The sequence below is a fragment of the Sphaerodactylus townsendi genome, linkage group LG02 (genome assembly GCF_021028975.2).
Source record: "Sphaerodactylus townsendi isolate TG3544 linkage group LG02, MPM_Stown_v2.3, whole genome shotgun sequence".
In the NCBI taxonomy this organism is placed as follows: Eukaryota; Metazoa; Chordata; class Lepidosauria; order Squamata; family Sphaerodactylidae; genus Sphaerodactylus; species Sphaerodactylus townsendi.
The window spans coordinates 141,009,555-141,031,791 of NC_059426.1; the positions used below are offsets into that span (position 1 = coordinate 141,009,555).

The following is a 22,237-nucleotide window of genomic DNA, read 5'->3' on the forward strand; positions in this document are numbered from 1 at the left end:
CAATTACTGTGGAATATTATACTTCAAGATCTGCCAGTTTAAATAAACAACATGGCAATTACACCGATTAGTCTGCTCTTTTGCTCAGGATCCCAAAATGCTCATGCAGCATTAGAAAATAAACCAGTGGATCATTTCAGATTACAAGGCTTGCTGCACTTAAGAAAAAAAGCAAGCTGTTTGTTTACAATTACGTGCATGATCTGTCTGATGCTAAAATGACCATGTTGATATAATAAAATATTTTGCAGCCATCAATTTTAATGCTTTATTCATTGATTAAAAGAATATACATTTAACATAAACCATACAACATCAGTCATCAAGTCAAACACTCAGCTGGTTTCCTTACATTTTCTGTCAGGAGATACTTTTAAGTCTGATCACATTTATAAGATAAAATCTCACCACATCTGGCATATACACACACTGTGCCAGTGGATTCACTCTACTGATGTACATATAAAATCCGCATGGTATGTGCTCACTGGAGACAAAACAGCGCACACCTGTCAAAAGGTCATTTTAATATAAGATGGTAAAACCATTTGTAAAACACATATAAACTTTTCCATAAATAGAATCATATCTGGACATCTGTTGCATAAATTGTGTTTTCCAAAGCTTACAATATGGCAGCCAGGTCTCAGCACTGCTGGGCACCCACGTTGGCCACTTAACTTTTATTATTGCAGACTGTCCTTTAACATTAAATGCACAACATTCGTACCACTTAAAACTTGGGTCAGGTGGAAGTCTCACAGAGACCACGTCTGTACCGCGGTTGCCCTGAAACAGTTTATATCGGCTTTTAAAGCCTCTCAGATATAACAAGATTTTAAAACATACTTCATGGAATGTTCTTCATGCATCATAGCAGCTCATACCTGTGATAGAACAAGGTTTGTATCTGTTTACCTTTCCTTCCTTTACATTCACTATTCACAGTGAAACAGGTGCATGTTTAAGAGTTCTGAGGTTGCTGACTGAGCCACAGCACAGCTGTGTACCACAGGTCGAAATTCGACCTTATATATTACAATCTAGCAGTATCTGGCTGGCCAAAAATTGGCCTGCCCCTGCCAGCATGTGGGCACTTCTTCATTTTAATCTATTCTTTGGCAGCTGACACAGGCGCTGACAGAGAAAATCCAGTGACTTAGTTGCTAGGGATTTCACGACTAATGTTTGTTTGCAAGCAAAGTAGACTTATAAATTTATATCTAACTTGTTATGGTTTTACCCCATCGGAGCATACAGACTTTAACATTTCCTTTTAAATCTGGGCCCAAAGCTAACTTGTACGGAGAAGCTGACAGACCACAAGAAAAAGAAGCTACAATTCATTTACAATGGAACTACAACTTATAGTCTCCAGAGTCAGGTCAACATCTGAAGAAACTATACAGTGCTAGAAACTACGGTTTCATATTGAAGGAAGAGATTGCAGAGTGGCAATATTTCATGCTTCAGATATTGTATGTGAAACTAAAGCAAAAGGTTTACAGTAAATGGTATTGGATAGTTGTCTGATTTTCTTTTAAGCCTAAAGTAGCATGCTACCAGATAACGTGACAATGACTGCATTCAAATCCACTGGGCTATGGATAGTAAACTTTTTGGCTCCCAAAGCACAAGAACTCCGACAACAGGTAAAATTAGTGAAGTTGCAGAGTTACTCAGTTCAAACAAGACAGTTAGCCGGCAACCTCAGACAACCTTCGGCCACATCTGAGTTTTTCTTTTTTTAAAGACAAGTCCATTAACCGTGAAAGCCCTAAGCGTTGCCACTTTCAGCTTCTAAACCAATACCCGACTACGTTCTTTGATCAAGAAGTAGAATATACATATAATTCTATATAGCTAATACTGATTAAACACAGCACAAGAGGGGTTAAATTCACACTAATGAAAACATAATAGGACCCTACTTGCATATGTAACCACAGGAACTGTAAATAAAGAGAGCTAAATGCCTTCACTGAAGCTTTGCATTTCTCTGTAAAAATGACGAGTTGGCTCAGTAAAGACACTGAGTAATTCTATGTCCATGACTGCGTGCCAAGGTCGACCCAATCCAAGGGATACCTGCTCAATGAGATTATGTACTGGATCCACATCCTGATCGGCTAGTTCACCTTGGTCAAAATCAATGCTTTCTTCTGTGACTTCAAGAACTTTCAAATCAGAGCCACGAAGACGAGCAATTGCAATCAGGTTGTGAGCCCAAACTGTGTAACCTGAAAAAAAAAAGCCATCACTGTTGCTGAACTTCAGATTTCTTTCCCCTCTCGTACCAACCCCACAGATAGTTTCACATAAGAACCTGCTTCTGTAATTGGTTGGTTTACATTCTTGGCTTATAAAAATTATAAGTGTGCTACACAAACATTTTTTTACTATTTTGTGTGGCTGTTTTCCCCCTCCCTTTCCCCTACAACACTTCTGAGTAGTGGAACACTTGACTCCTTGTATACACCAGCATTTAACATTTTAGACAAAAGCCATTCTGCATGAGAGTTAAAGCAGCCAGTGATCTTCAACCCCCCCCCCCCCCACACACACACACACACACACACCCCCACACACACGGGTTAATGGCTGCAAAGGAATCAGTAATGCATGACTTGAGTAAGGACATTCAAACAGTGGAGATCCGGCTGTCTCGCAAAACACACACCTGGTGCTTGTGTACAATGATTTTTCCAACAATCAGGTCACAGGCTACCTCACTTTGCACATGTATTCACATACTCCCCCATTAGTTTCTAAACAGTTGGAGTTGTTCACCTATGTCATTTGCCTACCGTGCACTGCCAGAAGGGACAGCCTTGTGCATCTCCAGGCCAACAAAACCAGAGGGTCTTCGGTTCGGTTGTCGCTGAGATCTGGGAAGCCAGAAGTATCTATCACATCATTCATTAGTATGAAGTGAGTGAGGAACTTATCATACTGCCTAGATATGAGATCAACAACTGCTCCTGAAACACAAGTGATGTAGCTGTCAAAGTGAATCCTCTCCAGTGGGATACTGGGCTTAAGAATCCTTAACATATCATCACTCTTGATATCAAAAGCCATTATATAGACCCGAAGATTAGTGCTGTTGCGTGTCAGTGCCTTCCAATCCTCATCTTCTGGCATGTTTTCCAAGGACTTGTGCATTACAGAAATATTGTGGACCAGAAGAGACAGTCGATATAAAGGCACATGGTTATTATCAGCCAAGACTCTTGCCATTTCTGCTGTAAAATCACAGAAATCCAAGGCGAGTGAGCGGAGACCGACAAAGCGCTCCAATTCAACTGCAGTGATAAGAGTGGTATTACCAGGGATGTGGTTGTCCAGTAAACTCAGGTGTTCCATGGTGTTGGCGATGGGATTTGAGAGAGATGACAGTGATGTGGGGGTTACAATTTGCAGCATGAACCCACATGACAGCCATTTCAGTTGCCTACTGTTACCTAATATTTCTTCAAACAGCTGCTGTATTCTGCAATAGAACACAATCAACAAAAATCCCATTAAATACAAATTCAACTGTCACGGCACCATTTTGTTAAAACTCAGAACCTAATTTAACAGATACATAATGGAACTGGATCCAGCAGTACACCTACGGATGATCACGTATCTTTCCCACTTTCCCGTCCTCCCCGCAGTCCCTTCCGATTCCAGAGCTTGGTGGAAAAACAATTTGGATAGGTGAGATGCAGTAAAGAGGGCGAAATCCCACTACTTGGTTCTTCCATCAAGAACAAGCAGCTTGCCTTCAACAACACTATTCTTTTCCTCCATTTTTATTTTTGAACAAGTGGAAGAGAAAATCCATTTTACCCATTTCAAACTGAACCACCAAATGATAAAATGTACAAGATGGCTTATTACCATAATTTTTTAATCAGAACCTGCTCAGACTGACTATTCTCAACTGCTGGAAGTCACTGCTGCATTATGGACTTCATATCATTCATACTCATTCTCTGATTCAGAAATTTGGAACGTAATATAAATTAGATGCACACAGTAAAAATTATGTCTGATTCACACAAAACACAGCATAAGAGGGGTTAAATTCACACTAATGAAAACATAATATGACCCTGCTTGCATATGTAACCACAGGAACTGTAAATAAATATGTTAATCACATGGGACTGTCACTCAATTTAAAACTGAACTTGAAAGCAACATTCGAGGTGAGGAAAGATCTATCTATGCCACAGATGTCAAACTTGCGGCCCTCAAGATGTTATGGACTACAGTTCCCATCACTCCATGCTGTTTGTTCTGAGATGGATTATAACAGTGGACTGAATCCTGAACCAAGGAAGTTTGCAGAAAAAATATTTTCTGCCTTTCCTTTTCTACTACATCTCTCTCTCCTCCCCCAGCAGTTCAGAATTCTCTCTCCTCTGTTAGGGGGGCTTTTCTAAAAATTCAGGTGAGAAGTGAGGGAATGCTTCACAAAGAGCAATGGGATGAAGGGGCAGCTTTAATCTGAACTAGCACAATTTTTAAAATTCTATAGACTTCAGTATGCCACAATCAAGTAGTTAAAATACATGTGACTCTCTATAGTTAAGAACCCATTTGAAGTTTAAAGCTTAAGCCCCAATTCAATTGTGCTCCTAGGCAAATCCTCAAGTGTCAAAGTTAGTGACCCCTAGATAGACAGGCTCAACTCTGATTCGTAATGTGATGCATCCACCTTTGGGCTGAGTTGTCACCAATGTGCTGATGATGCTCAGCTTGTTCTGTTGATGAATGGCCGGCAGTCAGCCACCCCAGATGTCTTGGCACAGTGTCTGGAGGCTATGTCTGGTTGGTTTCAAAAGAGGTCCTGTGTCTGTGTCAGGGTGGTCTGCTGAGGTGATGTGGCATTACATCCAGTCACATTTTTTGTTAAAAACCTGGGGGTGACCTTGGAGTCCTCCCTTTCTATCGAGGCCCAGATCACCAATACAGCAAGGATTGCCATTGACAGGCGAGGCAGCTAACTCCTACTTATCCTGCCCTGGCTTAGCCACAGTGATCCATTCAACGATCCAGGCTAGACTACTGAATCTTGCTCTACTTGCACCTGCCTTTGAGACTGACCTGGAAACTAGAACTGGTCTAGAATGCAGCTGCTGGACTCCTCACAGGAACATCAGTGAGAGAGCATATAACACCTACATTTTGATAACTGCACTAGTTGCCAGTGGAATTCCAAATTAGGTTCAAGGTTTTGGTTATAACCTTTAAGGTCCTTAGTGGTCTGGGACCATTGCACCTGCAGAACTGCATTACCCCATATTGCCCACAGAGGAGACTTCAGTCCTCTGATAAGAACCTTCTGAAGGTCTCTGACCCCAGAGATGTGTGACTGGCCTTGACCAGAGCCAGGGCTTTTTCTGCTCTGACTGCAGCCTAGTGGAACTCTGTCAGCTGACACTAGGGCCCAGCAGGACTTTAAACAGTTCAACAGGGCCTGTAAGACAGAGATGTTAGCAAGGGCTTTGGCTAAGGTCACTTGTGGGTCCTGATGTCATCAGCTAGACTCCCTACAACAGTCAGTGCATGCTTATTATGCATTGCCCCTTCTTGAACTTGGCCCATGCTCAGATAGCTTTAAGGAGAGTTACACCTGAGCTGAGCAAGATGGTTTTCATAGGCTTAAATTTGTTTATGGCCATCTTGTGCTTTAGTGTGTAAAACAAAAAATTAAACAACCTTACTAACACATAAACATACTATGCCTATCCTTAAAATAGGCATAGAACATTTATGTGTTAGTAAGATTGTTTAATTGTTTGTAGGCCTCCCTGAGCCCGACTTCAGTCAGGGAGGGCAGGATAGAAATTTAATAAAATAAAAATAAATTTAGTAGGGAGGGATGAATACTGAGATTTAAGCAAATATTGGCAGGACGCATGAAAGTCTATTTACAGTCTTCTAGATCAGTCTTTTTGCATCAAGGAAACATTTGCTTTTTTTCACACTGTGGAATAGTTTATGAGTGGGGAGCTAATAGACTGGCTCATAACTGGCTGTGCTGTTTGGTGGCCAAAATATTTGACTAAGACAGGGGTGGCCAACCTATGGTGCTCCAGATGTTCATGGACTACAATTCCCATTAGCCCCTGCCAGCATGGCCAATTGGTCATGCTGGCAGGGGCTGATGGGAATTGTAGTCCATGAACACCTGGAGCACCATAGGTTGGCCACCCCTAGACTAAGATCTGGGAGACCCAGGCTCAAAACTGCATCCTGCCATGAAGCCTGATGGATGATCACAGTGTTGTTCTGAGAATAAAACGGGGAAGGGAGAACTGTACGCTGCCCTGAGTTCCTTGGAGTAAGAGTAAGATAAAAATGAACTAGACAGATGAGTCATCTTGCTGCAGCAGTGGGCTGAACGAAATGGCCTTTGATCCCCCCTCCAATAGTCTTCTAGAACAAAAGTTTCCATCCTGCAAAACACCAGTCTCCCACCTCTTGCAAACAGTTTATGTTTTAGAACAATTGCAAAAAGAAAGGAGTCGCATGGTTTGCAAAAGAAAATGTGACAAATAAGTACACAAGGGGTGCCATCAAAACAATTCTGTTCAACCCAGGCCACTCTGTGTCTACAAAAGACAGAATCCTGTGGATTCTATTCTATTTCTATTCAGCTAAAGCATTAACAATTTCGTTTATGTCAAGTAAAATAGTAAACGGTTTTAAATTCAATACCACTCATTGAAAACTCACTGTTTAATCTTTTTGCCATCTGGATCCACCTTGCTGAGGTATGTATTCGATATACTTCCATGTTGTTGTAGAATGCTTATATCACCAAAAAGACTTAATTTCTGGAGATTCCTGTTGGAAGAAAACTTGAGTTAAGTCTGAAGGGCAGTTTATTGGAAGGCATCTACATCCTTTAATAAAAGCCATTACAAACATAGTTACTATCAAACCTTCTAGTACATAGGACCTACCGGTAAATTTGCCTGTTTTAGCACATAAATGACCAAATAAAACTTAAGCTTAACTTGCTTTATAACTGAGCTGTAATCTGCCAAAAGCACCAATAGAATCTAGTATTTAGAATCTAAAACAGTGAATGCTTCCCAACAATCTATAAGATGGTTAGAAAAAATATTATTGGTTCTCAGTATAGTTAATAAACATACTAATAAATTATGCAAGGTCTATAAAAGTAGTGGTGAGACATTTGCTTAAATTGGTAACAAAATCCACATCAAAACACAACCACTGTGTGGACTACATGGTGTGTAGAGGCTGGGGGAAAACTGGAGGGCTGGATCCTGAGGAAGAGATCTGTGTATGCAAGGGAGGACATAATTTTTGCTTATTCTCTATCCCATGCAGTAGCCCTACAACTTTCCTTACCTTTCTCACCCCACAGTATTTCAGGTGAGGGCATTTTATCTGGAGTGGGGAAGGCGGAGTTGTGCTTCCACACATAGAATTTAGACAGGACCCAACCTTTTGACAAAAGATGTCCCAATGAATATGACCTTGTTTTCTATTTCTCCTGGTAGACAAACTGTTCACATGCAATGGTCAGAATACAGAGCGCTGTCTAAACAGCTTTCTTTCTGAAGCCCGTTTTCAAAGGTGACACAAGGCAGGGACTCTAAAGTGGACTTAAAAGGTGATCTTGACTAGGGACAAAATTCCAGAAGACTTGCCTCGTTCCTCACTACTCTATAATGCGGTACAGTAATCCTATTGAGACCAATAAGATGTGACCTTCTTCTGTGTTCCAGGTTGTTTTGGTAGGTTTTCACCAAAGTTGTGTCATCTTGTGATTTTTACACATGTGATTTTTACACATGTATCTTTCCTATTATACACACAATGCTCTGAACAATCTTTATTCAGATATTCCTGAACATGATTCTTTCCAATTAGGAATATATAAATTGACAATAGTGGTCAAGATCACTGCAGAGACAAAACAAACAAAAAGAAACAAATAATAATAATTTGTCTAGATAATTTTCAGTGACATGGACTAACATCTATGAGGAAGGCTATGAAGCATAAAGGAAGGCATCCAACACCAAAATATGGTTCTACTGCAAAAAACCCCAAACTTTGAGATGCAGGCTGTAGGGGTGAGCCCGCGAACCCGGCAGAACCGTAGAAGGAGCACTAGGCATGCCGGTGCCGGCTACGGCCTTCCGGGCGCACACGCTCCCCCAACCCCCGCTCCCCCATGAGTCACGGGTCATGAACTGCCTGACTCGCGGTCACCAGGTGTCCCACACAAAGGGACACAAAGGCTCCTGCCCTCAGGTGAAGATTAGGCCCAGACATGGATGCTTCCTCCCGCACGTAGCAGCCCGATGAGATCATGCATCACATGATGATCTCCCGCTCTCCCGTTCTCCCGCCTGCCCGACCCCTTTTACACGCCCCCATTGAAATCCTAATAAAAGGTGTGAGGGGCGAGCGCACAGCAGAGTTGCCAGGATCACGGGATCCCGCACTTCCTGCTTGCTGGCTCTCTCCACCAGATGAAATCTCCGCGTGTCGTCTCTTCCCTGGGACCTCGTCTCTTCCCTGGGACCTCGTGGGTACGACTACAGCAGGCTATACTGATGTTTCATCGGAAAGCAGTGTTTAACTATTTAAGTGTGTACTACTTTGTCACATATAACATTCTAGGTTTTCAGAAGCCTGCTCAAGTCTCTCCTTCTAAGCTGTTTTTCACCCATCCATTTCTCCACCTGAAATCATCTCCTGGTTTTACCTTAACAATTTGTCGCAAATTTATAAGAAAATTATTTCTTTAAAAGGACCTTCTGCCCATACATATTTATGTCAGTCTTCCGTAGCACCTATTATCCAAGTCTAGTAACTCCTCAATCTGTTTTTAATTTGTGTACCTTCCTTCTCCCTCCTCACCTTCACACACCACTGGCCAGAGAGCTGCTTCTGAAAAGCAAGTGTGAGTTGTGTATGCAGCCTGGAGGCTCCTGTTCTCAGAATAATACAGTGAGACACGTATCAGCTACATTTAACAGCAAGTTCCAGAAAAATACATATTTGCCATCTGTACGTGGCCTACAAGGTCAGGTCTCAAAAGGAAGCTGATTCTACAGGTCCACAACTAAAAAAGCTCCGACCCAGGTTCTAATCACTCACTCCTAGGCTGGAAGGGACTAAAGTAATAGGGATAGGAAGAAATTATTAGTTAATAACTTCTATAAAGAGGCCAGCGACATGTTTTCATGTTAACCAGGAGGCACAATAAGGACTCACCCTCTATCCTTCCAAAAGACTTGCAGATCTCCTAGAATACCTTCATTTGATTCCCAGGGGCCACAGTTTGAGAAAGACTGGTTTGTAGCACAATTTATTTCTGTACACCAAAACTTCCCTGCCAAGTTGCTTAAAGTCAATGCTAGCCACAGGCTTGAAATTAAATAGCATCTTCTAGTTGAAAGTGTGACTTGACCTTAGCAGCAAGTAACCTATCTTTTAGTACTAACCTAATTCAGTAGACTGTAGCCACTCACAACTAGCAGTTCTAAAGAACTGTTGTACCTGATCTACCTGAAGTCTACGCACATGCAGCTAATTTCTTCCCTCAAGCGAATTTATATTTTGTCATTTTTCAGCGTAAAATTTACTGTCAATGTAACACAAACAGAAACTGTTCCCCAAAGACTTTCTAAGAAGCCAGTTTTCATATCACATCTATATGCTCTGCTTAAACAAAAAATCAGGCTGCAATAATGCAAACATTTTAATTAGAAGCAGCAGTTAGTGCCTGAGAACACCAAGCAGTGCCACTATTTTTAGTTTTGCAGCTTGGCATGCCTTCCCTCAGGTACTGTTGATTCCAAAAAGAAAAAAAGCTCTGTCATTTGAAAAGTTATGTGCAGTTGCATAATCTATACACATAGCAGCGTTTAGGGCCAAACTAGACGACACAAATGATCCAGATCAGCTGTCACTCCAAGCCTCTTTTTCATAGCATCCAATACACACACAGCATGATGTAACACCTCTGCATTGTGCATTTCTCTGCTGCTGCTTCAAATCATTGGCTGGTAAGGAGACATGCTGTGTGATGATGACATCACACCATGCCATGTCTGTGCTAAAAGTTGCAAGGGAGAAAAGAACTAGAGTGGAAGCAGCTCTGGGTCTCTTATGATGCCATGACCCATGAAGACAATTTGTGCACAATCATTTTGCTGTTTCTTGGAAGATTAACTGATTGAGATGCAAAAAGAAAGCACTCATTTTTAAACTGGATTTCAACCATTCCATTCAAGAATGCATGGCATACAGTGCTGCAGTAACAAGTTTAAATCAACAGAAGTACAAATATGTCAATTTCTTGCATGACCTCTTATTCAGTTTATGCTAAAACAGGAGGTGACCTGCCAACTATCTCTAGAGCTGCAGTGCCATAACGATGCATCCAAAGCACCCCAAAACCTTTGAAGCAGTTTCCAGAGGATTCAAGGAGAAGGCAGAGAGACCTGTATCAGGAATTCATGGGGTCCAATCCAGTGGCGTGTAAACATTCTAATTATACTGGTTGTGGTGGGTTCTCCGGGCTGTGGGACCGTGGTTTGGTGGATCTTATTCCCAATGTTTCGCCTGCATCTGTGGCTGTGGCTGGCATCTTCAGAGGTGTATCACAGAGAGAAGTCACAGACCACAGCCACACAACCCAGGAAAGCCACCACAACCAGTTGAATCTGGTCGCAAAAGCCTTCGACAATACATTCTAATTATACTTATTACCTTTCTTTAAAAGTATGATAAAAATTAAAACATTAATTATCCTGAATGTATGTCACAGACACAATTAAATAATGGTCATGCATTACAGCCATACAGTGTTCTTTGCATTTTGGGCTTTTACATTTCCCCACAATCTGTTTCTCATGGTGACTCCAGAACTGTAGCATGTGTTCTGCATTCCCCCTGCCGCCGCCATCATAAGAGCATCCACTACACCTATTAGAACCCAAGAGCAAGAGAACCACTGCACTGTTAATTCAAGCATGAGAAGCAGGGAGGTACTTTTTCCTGTGGAAAAGGAAATTCTACAAGCCCTGCATACAAACAAAGGATTCAGCCTTTATTACAGTTAAGAGCTGGCCCAGGTACAGAGACAAGCTTGACATTATACAGAGGTAGAACTACCCCATCTGTCTTTAATTGACTCTGTAACTCTTACATCACCTTACATTTATCTTGAAAACTGTTAAGATGACTATCACGTAGTTCTGCTTTCACCTTCAAGGGAGATGTGCATCTTGCCTGGTGCCAAGGAGATACAAGGAAAATTGCTGGCTTTTGTCATTTCAATGGAGAGGCACCATTTATTTTTTCCTGCTCATGGAAACCAGTGTGTAACCTGACAGCCATTTATATACTTGTCCACCAGGCACTAAGCACAGGGATACAGAAATGTCCTTAAAATTATATTACAAAAGTCCAGTGGCACCTTACTAACAACATTGTGACCCTTTCAAATTTAAATTCTCTATGAAGAGGGGGGGAAAGGAAAAGCTGAGGTAAAAAAGAAAGTCTGTGTGAATCCCAACAAAAATCATGGACAGAAACATTCCTCCTTCCCCTCTTCTTTATTTTGAAAATCCAACCTGATGAAGAGATCTAGAGAACTCGAAAAGTTTGCACAGTGCTTTGTGTCCACTTGGTTGGTCATAATAAAGGGTATTACATGTATAGTGGTTTTGTTTTTGAAACCAGACAACTGGCTGGGGTCCTTGCTAGCCCCATTTATGTACATACCTCAGAGAGAAAGAGAAGATGATGCTATTTAATTCTTCAGTACATGGTTTACATAACCCTTCCCCTCCCTCCCTGAGAATACCAAATAAACACTGCTCCAATTGTCATCCCTCCCTGACCTTGGTTCATACATGAGCCTATAATGCAAAAGTGTGAACAGATTCCAAGCAGAAATTGTGACATCAGTGAATATGTCTAAGAACTTAACACAGGCATAAGGGAAACAGAGTCCTCTTACTTCCTTTAGCAGTTCTTACGATAGAAAAACCTCAAATTCTGAAATTCAGACAGGAGACAATGTTCAGGAAATTCAATGGGACTTTTTGAATTGCTCACTCCTGCTTTCTCCTTTCTTTTTACCTTTACGGTTCTACAAGTATCAAACCATAATTAAGCTCAGAAATAAGTAACTGGGTATTTACGAATCTGAGCTGCAGTTCCAAGTAGATTAAGAAGGGAATTATATAAAAATGTTATTCCGCTTTTGGAGTACAATCTGAAAATTCACATATTGTTTATTTTCACAGAACAGCAAGTTATGCAAGCCACATGCAGGAAATGCGAGTTCTTGGGAAATGAAAAGCTTTCATGACCAGAGAGGAAATACAGTGGTTATACCGGTACTATGCAGGTCAGCAAATAATTTGGGATCATGTTTGGGAACAGAGTGATTTGATGACCAGTGAACCTTCTCCTCTGCCTTGACTGGTTCACTCAAATTATCTGAAGGCATCTATTCCACAGACAATTCAAGGCAAATTATATTCTGTCTCAGAAAAAAAAATTTATATTCTGTTCCACAGAAAGATGATGTATATTCCTCTGCCACAGAACAAAGAATGCTGGACCTTCTCTGTTGTATAATGCTGTGACTAGGTCCTAGTGCCTATTTAACCCTGCTCCCCCAACCGTTTAAAAGTGTGAAAATAAAAATATATCAAAGTACCATGTTCAGTAATGCACAAAATAACGGTTTTGACAAAGGTAGCTTGTAAAAATGAATGATAATTCTCATATTCATTCGGGACTACATTCTAATGTGGAAGCATGTAAGTTTCTCAACCACTTCACCTCAACTGACTAAACTATCATCTTTCTGTGGAACAATATAGTACGGTCAGTTGGAGTGCAGAAGTTGAGAAAATAGTATGCTTCTACATTAGAATACAGTCCCAAACTAATATGAGAATTACCATTTTTACACACTGCCTTTGTCAAAACCATTATTAAACCTGGTACTTTAATACGAGAGCTGAATGCCAAAATGTATTCTTACTTTCAAACAGATGGGGAGGGGGAACAGGGCTAGGTAGGCACTAGGACCCAGGTGGAGCATTCTACAATAAAGAAAGTCTGGCATGTTGAGTTCTGTGGCAGATGAACATACAACCCTACTAACACCTTTTTCTGAAACAAACTATAGCTCATGCTGTGCAGATCTATGCCATCTAGCAGGGGCTGATGGGAATTGTACTCCATGAACATCAGAAGCGCCAGAGTTGGACACCCCTGATCTAGCATCAAGTACTACATCATGTTTTCACCCAGTTGATGGGAAATTCTTCTTGTCAACAACCATGTGTCAGTAGTACCCAAAGTGGTGGTGGGAGCTCCATGAGCTGAAAGTTAGATGTTGAATCTCTTTTTGGCATTATTTATGAGACCATGAACATTTAACTCCTACTAACACAGAAGAGAGAAATTAAGTAGCACCCATGGGCAATCTTAAATTTGTCTTCAGGGGACAGAGTAAATACACTTAAAATGAATATTATACCCAGGATTACATATATTTTACATGCACTTCCTTTCCATATACTTTGCAGATACATTAATAAATTAATGCTTTATTTCAAAAATTCATGTGGGATTCTTCAGAGACTTAGATTTCTTTAAAGAGGATGCAACTCCCATTTAATGAAGGAGGATTTGGTTTCCATGATTTTAGTTTATATCATCGGGAATATTTATTAACTTGTACCAATTACTGGGATTGTTCCTCTCAGTTGAACTATCCATCTTGGGCTCTTTTGGAGGCTTCTTGTCTGGTGCCCTTCTTTAAATGAAATGCATTAGGACCTACTCATGCTAGGGTGGATCCCATTTCCCCTGCGATTTCTGCAGTTAGAGAACTATGGCATAGAAGAAGAAGAAGAGAAGAGTTTGGATTTATATCCCCCCTTTCTCTCCTGCAGGAGACTCAAAGGGGCTGACAATCTCCTTGCCCTTCCCCCCTCACAACAAACACCCTGTGAGGTGGGTGGGGCTGAGAGAGCTCCGAAGAGCTGTGACTAGCCCAAGGTCACCCAGCTGGCGTGTGTGGGAGTGCACAGGCTAATCTGAATTCCCCAGATAAGCCTCCACAGCTCAGGCGGCAGAGCTGGGAATCAAACCCGGTTCCTCCAGATTAGATACATGAGCTCTTAACCTCCTACGCCACATTATGGCTTGGATCTATTGGAAGGTTTTCACAGCAGCTCTCTTCTTTCACATGCATAAAATTTCTCCGGTAGATTCAAGCCTGTGTCCTACAGCTTCCAAAGACTAGAAAATTTTAATGCACCCAACTCAGGGTTAATAATTCCTTTTCATCGCTTCTTGGCCTTTTGGCTGAGCTCAAGCGTAACATACTCTATGTGAGTCAATTCCTTTTCAGCAACTAATTTTATTTGTTTATCCATATTATCAATAGTCTGCCTTTCTCTCAAGGTGGATAATAGGAGGCATCAGCTGATCAAGGGTTCAAGGGCAAATATTATCTCCACTCAAACACACATGAGCAGAACCAAAGGGGTTCTTCCAACTCTCCCAGTGTGAAACTTAACCAAAGTTTTATCAGAGCTCACCTCTCTAGGTAACTCAGGTGCAATTCAAAATTTCCCTATTCCTTGGCTTGCATATAGTAGGAATCAACAGCTAAGCGGACAACACCACACAGACAAGGTTAAAACCCTCTGGACTAAAACTCAAAAGCAAGGAAACCCATAACATTCTTCCATGCAGGGGTCCAAGTGATCAGAGAAGCCAACAGAAATTATGCCTCCTACTCAAACAGAACTTTTTGCTGAAAGAGTTTTTACTGTCTAATTTGCAACTTTACCCAAATAAATGCTCTTTTGTCGAGCACATTCAAGCTCAGATAATGTTACAGTGGTCTGGTTTTACTTTTATCATCGGGAGTGGCTGAAGCAACAGTGACAAAAATCAGGATGACCTTGACAGTGTAATGTTAGAACACAGATACAAAGTTTAAAACTAGACAATGCCATCCTTCAACTGCATATTCATATGTACTGCGGTTTCCATGCAACACAATTTCTGTATCCCATACAAAGCTATACACCAGAGAGAAACTACTCTCATCATCACAAAAACAAACGAATACTCACAGGAGAAAATATTAAACATTAAACAGCTCTAGAAACATGCTATGGTAACAATAGGTACCATTTTGTCATGACCAGTCACAGAAGTTGGATGGAAAGAAATATAAAAGCTTTATTGGCATGCAGCATTGAGGTTAACAATTAAAATTTTACTGGCCTACCCCAAATGTCCACCAATTTGAAAGCTATGCACAACACGTTCTTCTCACTAAGATTCAAGGCAAATTACACATTCTAAGACAATAGAATTAACAGGATAAGGCATCAAATCAGCAATGCAATATGCTTTGGATTGCAGAAATTTAAAACAGAGCTGAAATTTTAATTCAAAAGCATGGGAATTTGTTTTCTTAGGCTCCATTTATGACAAGGTCTTGATTAATTACAGTTAGTCGCACCAGTTCATTTTTCAAGAACATTCAGATCTTTACAAGGCTGCTTGTTTTGAACAAAAACATCCTGGCTGTTAAAGCATCAAAGTTTCAGAATGCACATTTTTAGAAGTAAGGATGGATGTACAGCTTCTCTGGAGATAGTTTCAGCCAGGCTATCACCCACCTGAGAATCTAGCCTTTAATTTTATTTTTCCTCTCAACTCTTATCCCCTAGTGAAGAACGTTTTGCTTGCCTGCCGTAGTTCAACCTGAGACAATAGGTATGATGATATGGAAATTTTCCACTGAGCCAGAACATCCCAACACTCTCCACAAGTGATTGCTGCTAGCTTTATCAGCCAGTGCAGTTCTAGTGTAGCCTTTTTTGTTCCCAAAGTTCAATGACAAAAATAAATGTCTTATCTTTAACGTCACTTCAGAAGCCTATTGACTGCAATGTGATAACATGCTAGTATGTGTGGCGTTTCCAAACTTAATCTGTTTTATTAGGTGCTAGAATAAGTGGACATTGCTAAGCAATTTCTGTCATATACACGCACATTTCCCCAGAAACCAAATGTGGGAAGCACAGATAATCAGCAGGCAGCTGCAGACGGAAAGAGAAAGTGAAGTGACAGGAAGGCCCAGTTTAGCATCTTAATTGCAGAGCTTGTGCATATCTGAAGTAAAGGGATTCAGAAAGGTGGCCCAGAGTTATCAATCAGAGTCACACACAGAAGTCAAAACAATACTTTCACACCTGTCAAGAATGTAAATATACAGATCCAAAAGCTATTTAGTTCAGTACTTTGTCAGTTCAATTCAATTCAACCTTTAATGGCATACACAGTACTTTGTCACCTTCAGCTGAAGAAATAGGAGAGAAACAATCTTTTCAAAGTTACAAAGGACTTGGTTCACTGCCTTTATTCTTTTCAGCGCTCAGTTTCTTGCATATTTATATGGAACTCAAAAACTACATGAATAAGATACAGAGTATTCAGAATGTACCTATTGCCATGATCTAACAAGGGGATCCACATATGGAAGCCAATCCACTGAGGAAGTTAAGTCAGTCAGGCGTGGATGGGAACTTGCCCTGCAATCTATATCAAAAACCTTTTAGAGGAAGACTGGGGTATGATTGAAATAGAGTGAATTAAGCTGAAGATCAGCTTCTCAACAGCTTTGAGCATTTGCTGGAGAGATACCCACCCTGCCCACACTCTACAAACCAAATGCTTCCTCCTCCTCAGACAAAGAGTTTGCCACTTCTTATCTTCTGCTACCACCTTTCTGGTGGTTTTCTACGGGGGAAGAAATAGGAGGTTTATAGTTTCTTCCTTTCAAGCACCCTTGTACATGGGAAAACCACTAGTTTTGCAGCAAGTTGCTGCTTTTTCCAGAAGTGGCAAGAAAGATAAGCAAAACAGAAGGAACCTAAGCACTAGGCCACCTAGTTAGCTGACAGCAGAAGTGAAGCCCTGCCCCTGACCTCCCTGCGGCTGTGATTTGCAGCACGGGACAGGGGGGAGGGCATGGAGAGGAAGTCTTCTGGGAGTGGCAGGGAGTCAGGGTTGGGAATGGGATGCATTGTCCAATGCGGGCTTCTGGCCATCCTCACCAGGGGCAGTGGCCAAAAGAGACAGGGGGCATGCAGACCTGTGGCGTGGGGTTCATCATGTTGGCATGCCCCCTTCCCCTTTTCAGGCCAGATGCCGCCGAGGTTGTGCCCTGTTTCTAGTGGCAGCTCCCCCCCCCCCCGTGCCATGGTTATTAAATTTCTGGATATTGCTATACTGCAATTTTGTTATACTTCTGTATGTAGTTTTCGCTTCATCTACTTTGTCATTATAAGGTTGGTGGTTTGGGTATAGGGATGGATACCATTGAGAGGAGGCTGAATCTACATGTCTACCTCCCCTGTAGAGGACCCCATGAGGGGTCCTGAGGGTGGGGGCTAATCAGTGACATGCCCAGTTTGGGGGCTGTTGGCTGGTTTTCTCCTCCACGTGGTAGGGGAACCACACCAGGTCAATCTCAGGTTTGCCATCCACATTTTCCCCTGGAGGTGGGTTGGGAGAATGGAGCCATTATCACACAATAGATGGGTATGGGGATAAGTCCCCATGTGGCACCAGAGCTGCTGCAGTTGCAGTCAATAAATGCTGTGGTCTAATTTTTCCCAGAACAGGCTGTGTGTGGTTCATCCTTCTCAACAGCTGCCCCCCCCCCTTTACTGGCCCTTGGGACACAAACATGAACGAGGACTTTCACAGTGAAACACTGAAGTGTATCAGCCAGGATGTATTCACATGACAAAAGCTGAGCACCTGAGGATCAAGCCTCTGCAATTTCTGATCTGAAAACCAGTCATGAGGGGAAAGGATGCTTTTTCCTTTGTTCCATTTACCCTTTCTGTCAACTACAATTTGCTCTGCAAGGGAAAAACATACAGGTACCATATGGGTACCAGTAGGCTGTTTTTACACAGACAATAGTAACCCCTGGTGCACTTGTATTGTGAAAAATCAGAGAAAATAACTATCTTTCACCTGTGTTATTACCCCGATCTATAAACCACAGCAAATTACTGATCATGAATCCCTCCCCAAACCACATGGCCCCTAGTGATTAAGAAATTGAGCTGATAATACAGAAATCTCCTCTTCACATTTGATCTTAGCCATGAACACACTGGAGGTGAAGCAAGCCATTACCATTCAAGCACTGCTACACAGAAAGACCACCACTAATCATATGTTCCTGCGCTATCATTAAGTGCTTTGAACACTCGAAAAGCACTAGAGATGCTTAGCAGCAGCATGACTTTCTCCCTCCTCCAATAAACTACATTTTCCCGTCACATCATGGTAAAAATCCACAAACATCCTGGTATTGGAAACTCACCAGCTGTCTGATGGAAGTACTGATCTCTGAAAATTTCTGAAACAAGTTGGAATATACAGGGGAGCATTCACAAAACCAGCAGATAGCTGGATATTGCCTACAAGATGACCAAAGGGACAATAGCAGGACAAATTTCATGTTATAAATGCACTACAGACTTGCTGAATAAATTCATCTCCTATTCACCAGTACATATTTCCTGACCCCACTGTACCTTTTCCAAATGTGTCTTATATAAACAGAGTACAGTCCTAAGCATTTGTTTTCCAGACTGGGTATGAGTTAAGTCATGTGCTCTGTGCCACAATAAAATTATAGTGCCACAGACGCTGTTGCGCAGACCTGGATCTAGGAAAGAGAAGAGCACAGTGAAGGGGAGGAACACGCAAGCTTTTACTGAAAAAGGTGTTTCATTCCATGATGAAACTAAGAGAAGTAAGAGAAACAGAAGTCAAGAAAAAGTACACAGCTCTGGAACATCACTGTTCAAATCAGATTCCCTTGTTGCATGACCTTGAAAAGGAGCAGGGATGTTCTACTTTGAGTCCACTCTTTCATAACATGAAATTGTTGAAAATGCCATGTACGTGGCTAGCTGTGATAGTCTAAAGTTTCCATGCATGCAAGGATTTCTGCCTGTGGAGCACAACCCCCCAGCCCCATTAACAGTTCTAAATGCCCTCTGAAATCCTGTTTCTTGGAGGCAGGAAAACCATGTTTTGTGGATGGAAGTTCTTGTGCCTGCAGAGCAGCCTATATTAGTACAAATGGGAGGGAACAGAGATCACAATTTGAATAAACAGGCATCATGCTTTTTGGGAAGACTAAAAAGAAGTTCCTGAAAGTAAGCTACCCAAAAAGAACTGGAAATCATAGCCGAGAATTTACAGGATCTCCCTAATCCCTGCGCTGACATCACAAATGCACCATGTTTTCTATTTGGGAGAATTCTATTCTGTTAGACCCTTTACTTGAGAAATAGAACAAACTTTGAGGTGACATAACCACACACACTCATTAGTTATTAAATCTAGCAGCATAAAACCACAGGTATGCTTTTATTCTAACCCCTGATGAAGAGAAACTAAGAATGAGCAAAGACAGAAGTATCTCACAAATACAACTCTATTGCGTCAAAGATCACCTCAGCAAACAGATTAGACTTCAGTACAGTACTTGAAGAGTCTTCCCAAAACAGTTCACTGAGGGAAATGCTTGCACAGCCAGAAGGGTGGTGGCTCACTTTTGGAACACCTACAGTACATGTAGAAAGACTCGGGCTTAATGCCTAACAACACTTCAGGTTAAAGCAGGTTTGCAATGCGAAGGTAGAGTCAGAGGCCCCTACAGAGCTACAGCTTTTTTTGGCTGATTTTTGGGAAGACTTCTTGCTAGAATGTATGCATAGGGAGCAAGAGCATCTCATGTTTAGCAGGAAAAGAGATTTCACTTAAACATTAGGAAGAACTTTCTGCCTGTCAGGGCTGTTCAACAGTGGAATTCACTGCCTTGGGGAGTGGTGGAGTCTCCTTTGGAGGCTTTCAAACAGAAGTTGGATGATCATATGTCAGGAGTGCTTTGATTGTGTGTTCCTGCATGGCAGGGGGTTGGACTTGATGGCCCTTGTGGTCTCCTCCAACTCTATGATTCTATGTCCTGACTCTCTTTGTGAGACTGGTGAGGGGAACAGCAAACTAAGGTCAGTCTGTGATGGAGAAGATTACTCCACAGCTCAAGCCTTTGGCTTTTTACTCACTATGGTATACCTCCTGATACCAGACTTGTTTCCTATTTCCACCTTTTTTGCTTACTGCTCTATGTTTTGGTCTTCATAGGAGTGAGATCATAACTCTGGCTCCACTCCTGTCACACAGACTTGCAGTCCAGTGAGTTCCATATTGCCACCTATGAACTAAAAGCTGGCTCTAGGTCTGGAAAAACCAAAGACAATCAGGTTCAATGAGGTTAGAGGCAGTAGCTCAGGAAATGTATTTTACCCCCAAGACCTAGGAGACCAAGTGCTAGCACAAACACCAAGAGTAGGAGACAATGCAGGCATTAAAGAAACCCAGAAGCATGCTAAGCAGGGGTGTAGGAAGGGCCTGGAAGGGCCACTTAGGTGACATTGCAGCAATGAAATCAGCACACCCAAGGAGAGATGCTAAACCTGTAACAAGCATCATAATGGCCTGGGCTTCAGCCAATCAAGCCCTGCAACACTGCCTGCATTTACAAGAGCACCTTGGCCCAGCTTCCTCGTAGTCACCAGTGGCCCTCCAGTACAGCAACTTGCCCAGTAAGTTAAAGGGCCAGATCATTCCTGACTGTGCTGCAAAGACCAATGGTTCAGCTTGGTATAAACAATGGAATGAAGTAAATTTCACATGTCCAGGAATCTTCCCTCAACATTGATCCTTCCCACTGTAATACTATTACTTTTTACAATGTGTACCTTCTGCACATCGTTTTCACATCAGCCCACCCCCCCCACCCCCCAGCTCCGGTGTTTCTAACAGCTGCAAGCCAAGCAACAATTCAACAGGTGGGGCATCCCCCCAACATCGAACGCCACCCAGTTACGCAGCACTGCAACCTTGCAAGAGAAGGAAGGACGAAAAGGCGGCCGGGGGTGGGGGGGTGATGCAAGCTGCCTCGCTCTCCCTCCTCCCCGGGCAGCGGAGCGCCGCGTTCCCACGTTCCTCCTACCTGTTGTTCCGGACGCTGCTCAACACGCACAGCACGAGCTCCAGGTAGGTCCTCAGCAACTCCAGCCAACGAGGGCAAAGGGGCGCTTCCCCGTCCGCCGCAGCCGCCACCGCTGCCACCGCCACCGCCGTGGCTTCCTCGCAGACCGCGCCGGCGCTCCCGCCGCCTCCGCCGCTGGGATAGTTGTCGGCGGCGAACTGGACGCGGAGCTCGCGCACGAACCAGCCGCACTTGCGCATGAGGAAGTCGAGGCGGGGGCGCTCGGCCGGGCAGACGCGCAGGCTGAGCCGCAGCCGGGGCCACAAGGCCGGGTAGAAGAGGCACTCGCGCCAGTGCGAGCAGGCGGCCGACGCCCGCAGCCGGTCCGGCGCCGCCAGGAACGAGAAGATGTGCACCACCAGCTCGCTGGGCAGGGAGCCGGCGCCCACCGGCCCCCCGCACACCGACGACATCGCCGGCCCCGGCGGGCTCAGCCCCAAGCCCGGCCCCGGCCTCGGCCTCCGCGCCTGCGACAAAAACAACAACATCCAGGATGACAAGGCGGAGGGAGGCGGGGCGGGACCGCGCGCCGCTCGGCTACTGGAGGAGCCAACCACCCGCCGCCCGCCGCGGGGGAGTCTGGGGCGGACCATCGGGCTTCTGGGGTTGCAGGGAGGGAGGGGGGAGGCCGGCAGGAGGGAACGGAACGTCCTAGTAGGCTGAGGAACGAACCAAACGTACGGGGACGGAGGGGGGGAGGGAGCCAGAACCGTGCGCCTGTGACTCAGCAAAGGAAAAGGCGGCGTTGCTACTATGACGGGACACGTCTCAGGAGGAGCCTTTGTCTTGGGAGGACGGCGTTCGCCATCATCTAGTGAAGCCAGCAGAAATTTATCTGCAACGCTTTCACCTGCGGCAGGAGGGATGGGAAGTTTCTACCGCATTTGCTGTGTAAGAAAATAATAAAGTTAAAGACTTGACTCATTGCCTAGTGTCGCCTCCATAAGCAACTTCTACAAAAAGAAAAGTGGGGAAGGATACTGTATCTTTCCATGTTCGGCGGATGCGTGCTGTCCCTCTCATTGGAGGACATTAAAAAAACAC

The 22,237-nt window shown here is 43.1% G+C and overlaps 1 protein-coding gene across 1 annotated transcript; it reads right to left on the bottom strand.

Moving 5' to 3' along the window:
- Positions 1-254: 254 nt before the first annotated feature.
- Positions 255-21,801, bottom strand: FBXO33 (F-box protein 33). The gene is made up of 4 exons (XM_048485790.1): positions 21,155-21,801; positions 6,736-6,846; positions 2,808-3,493; positions 255-2,240 (listed from the first exon to the last, which is right to left on the bottom strand). Exons 1-4 carry the CDS (start codon positions 21,784-21,786, stop codon positions 1,969-1,971), a joined length of 1,701 nt encoding a protein of 566 aa, XP_048341747.1. The 5' UTR covers positions 21,787-21,801; the 3' UTR covers positions 255-1,968.
- Between the last annotated feature and the right edge of the window lie 436 nt (positions 21,802-22,237).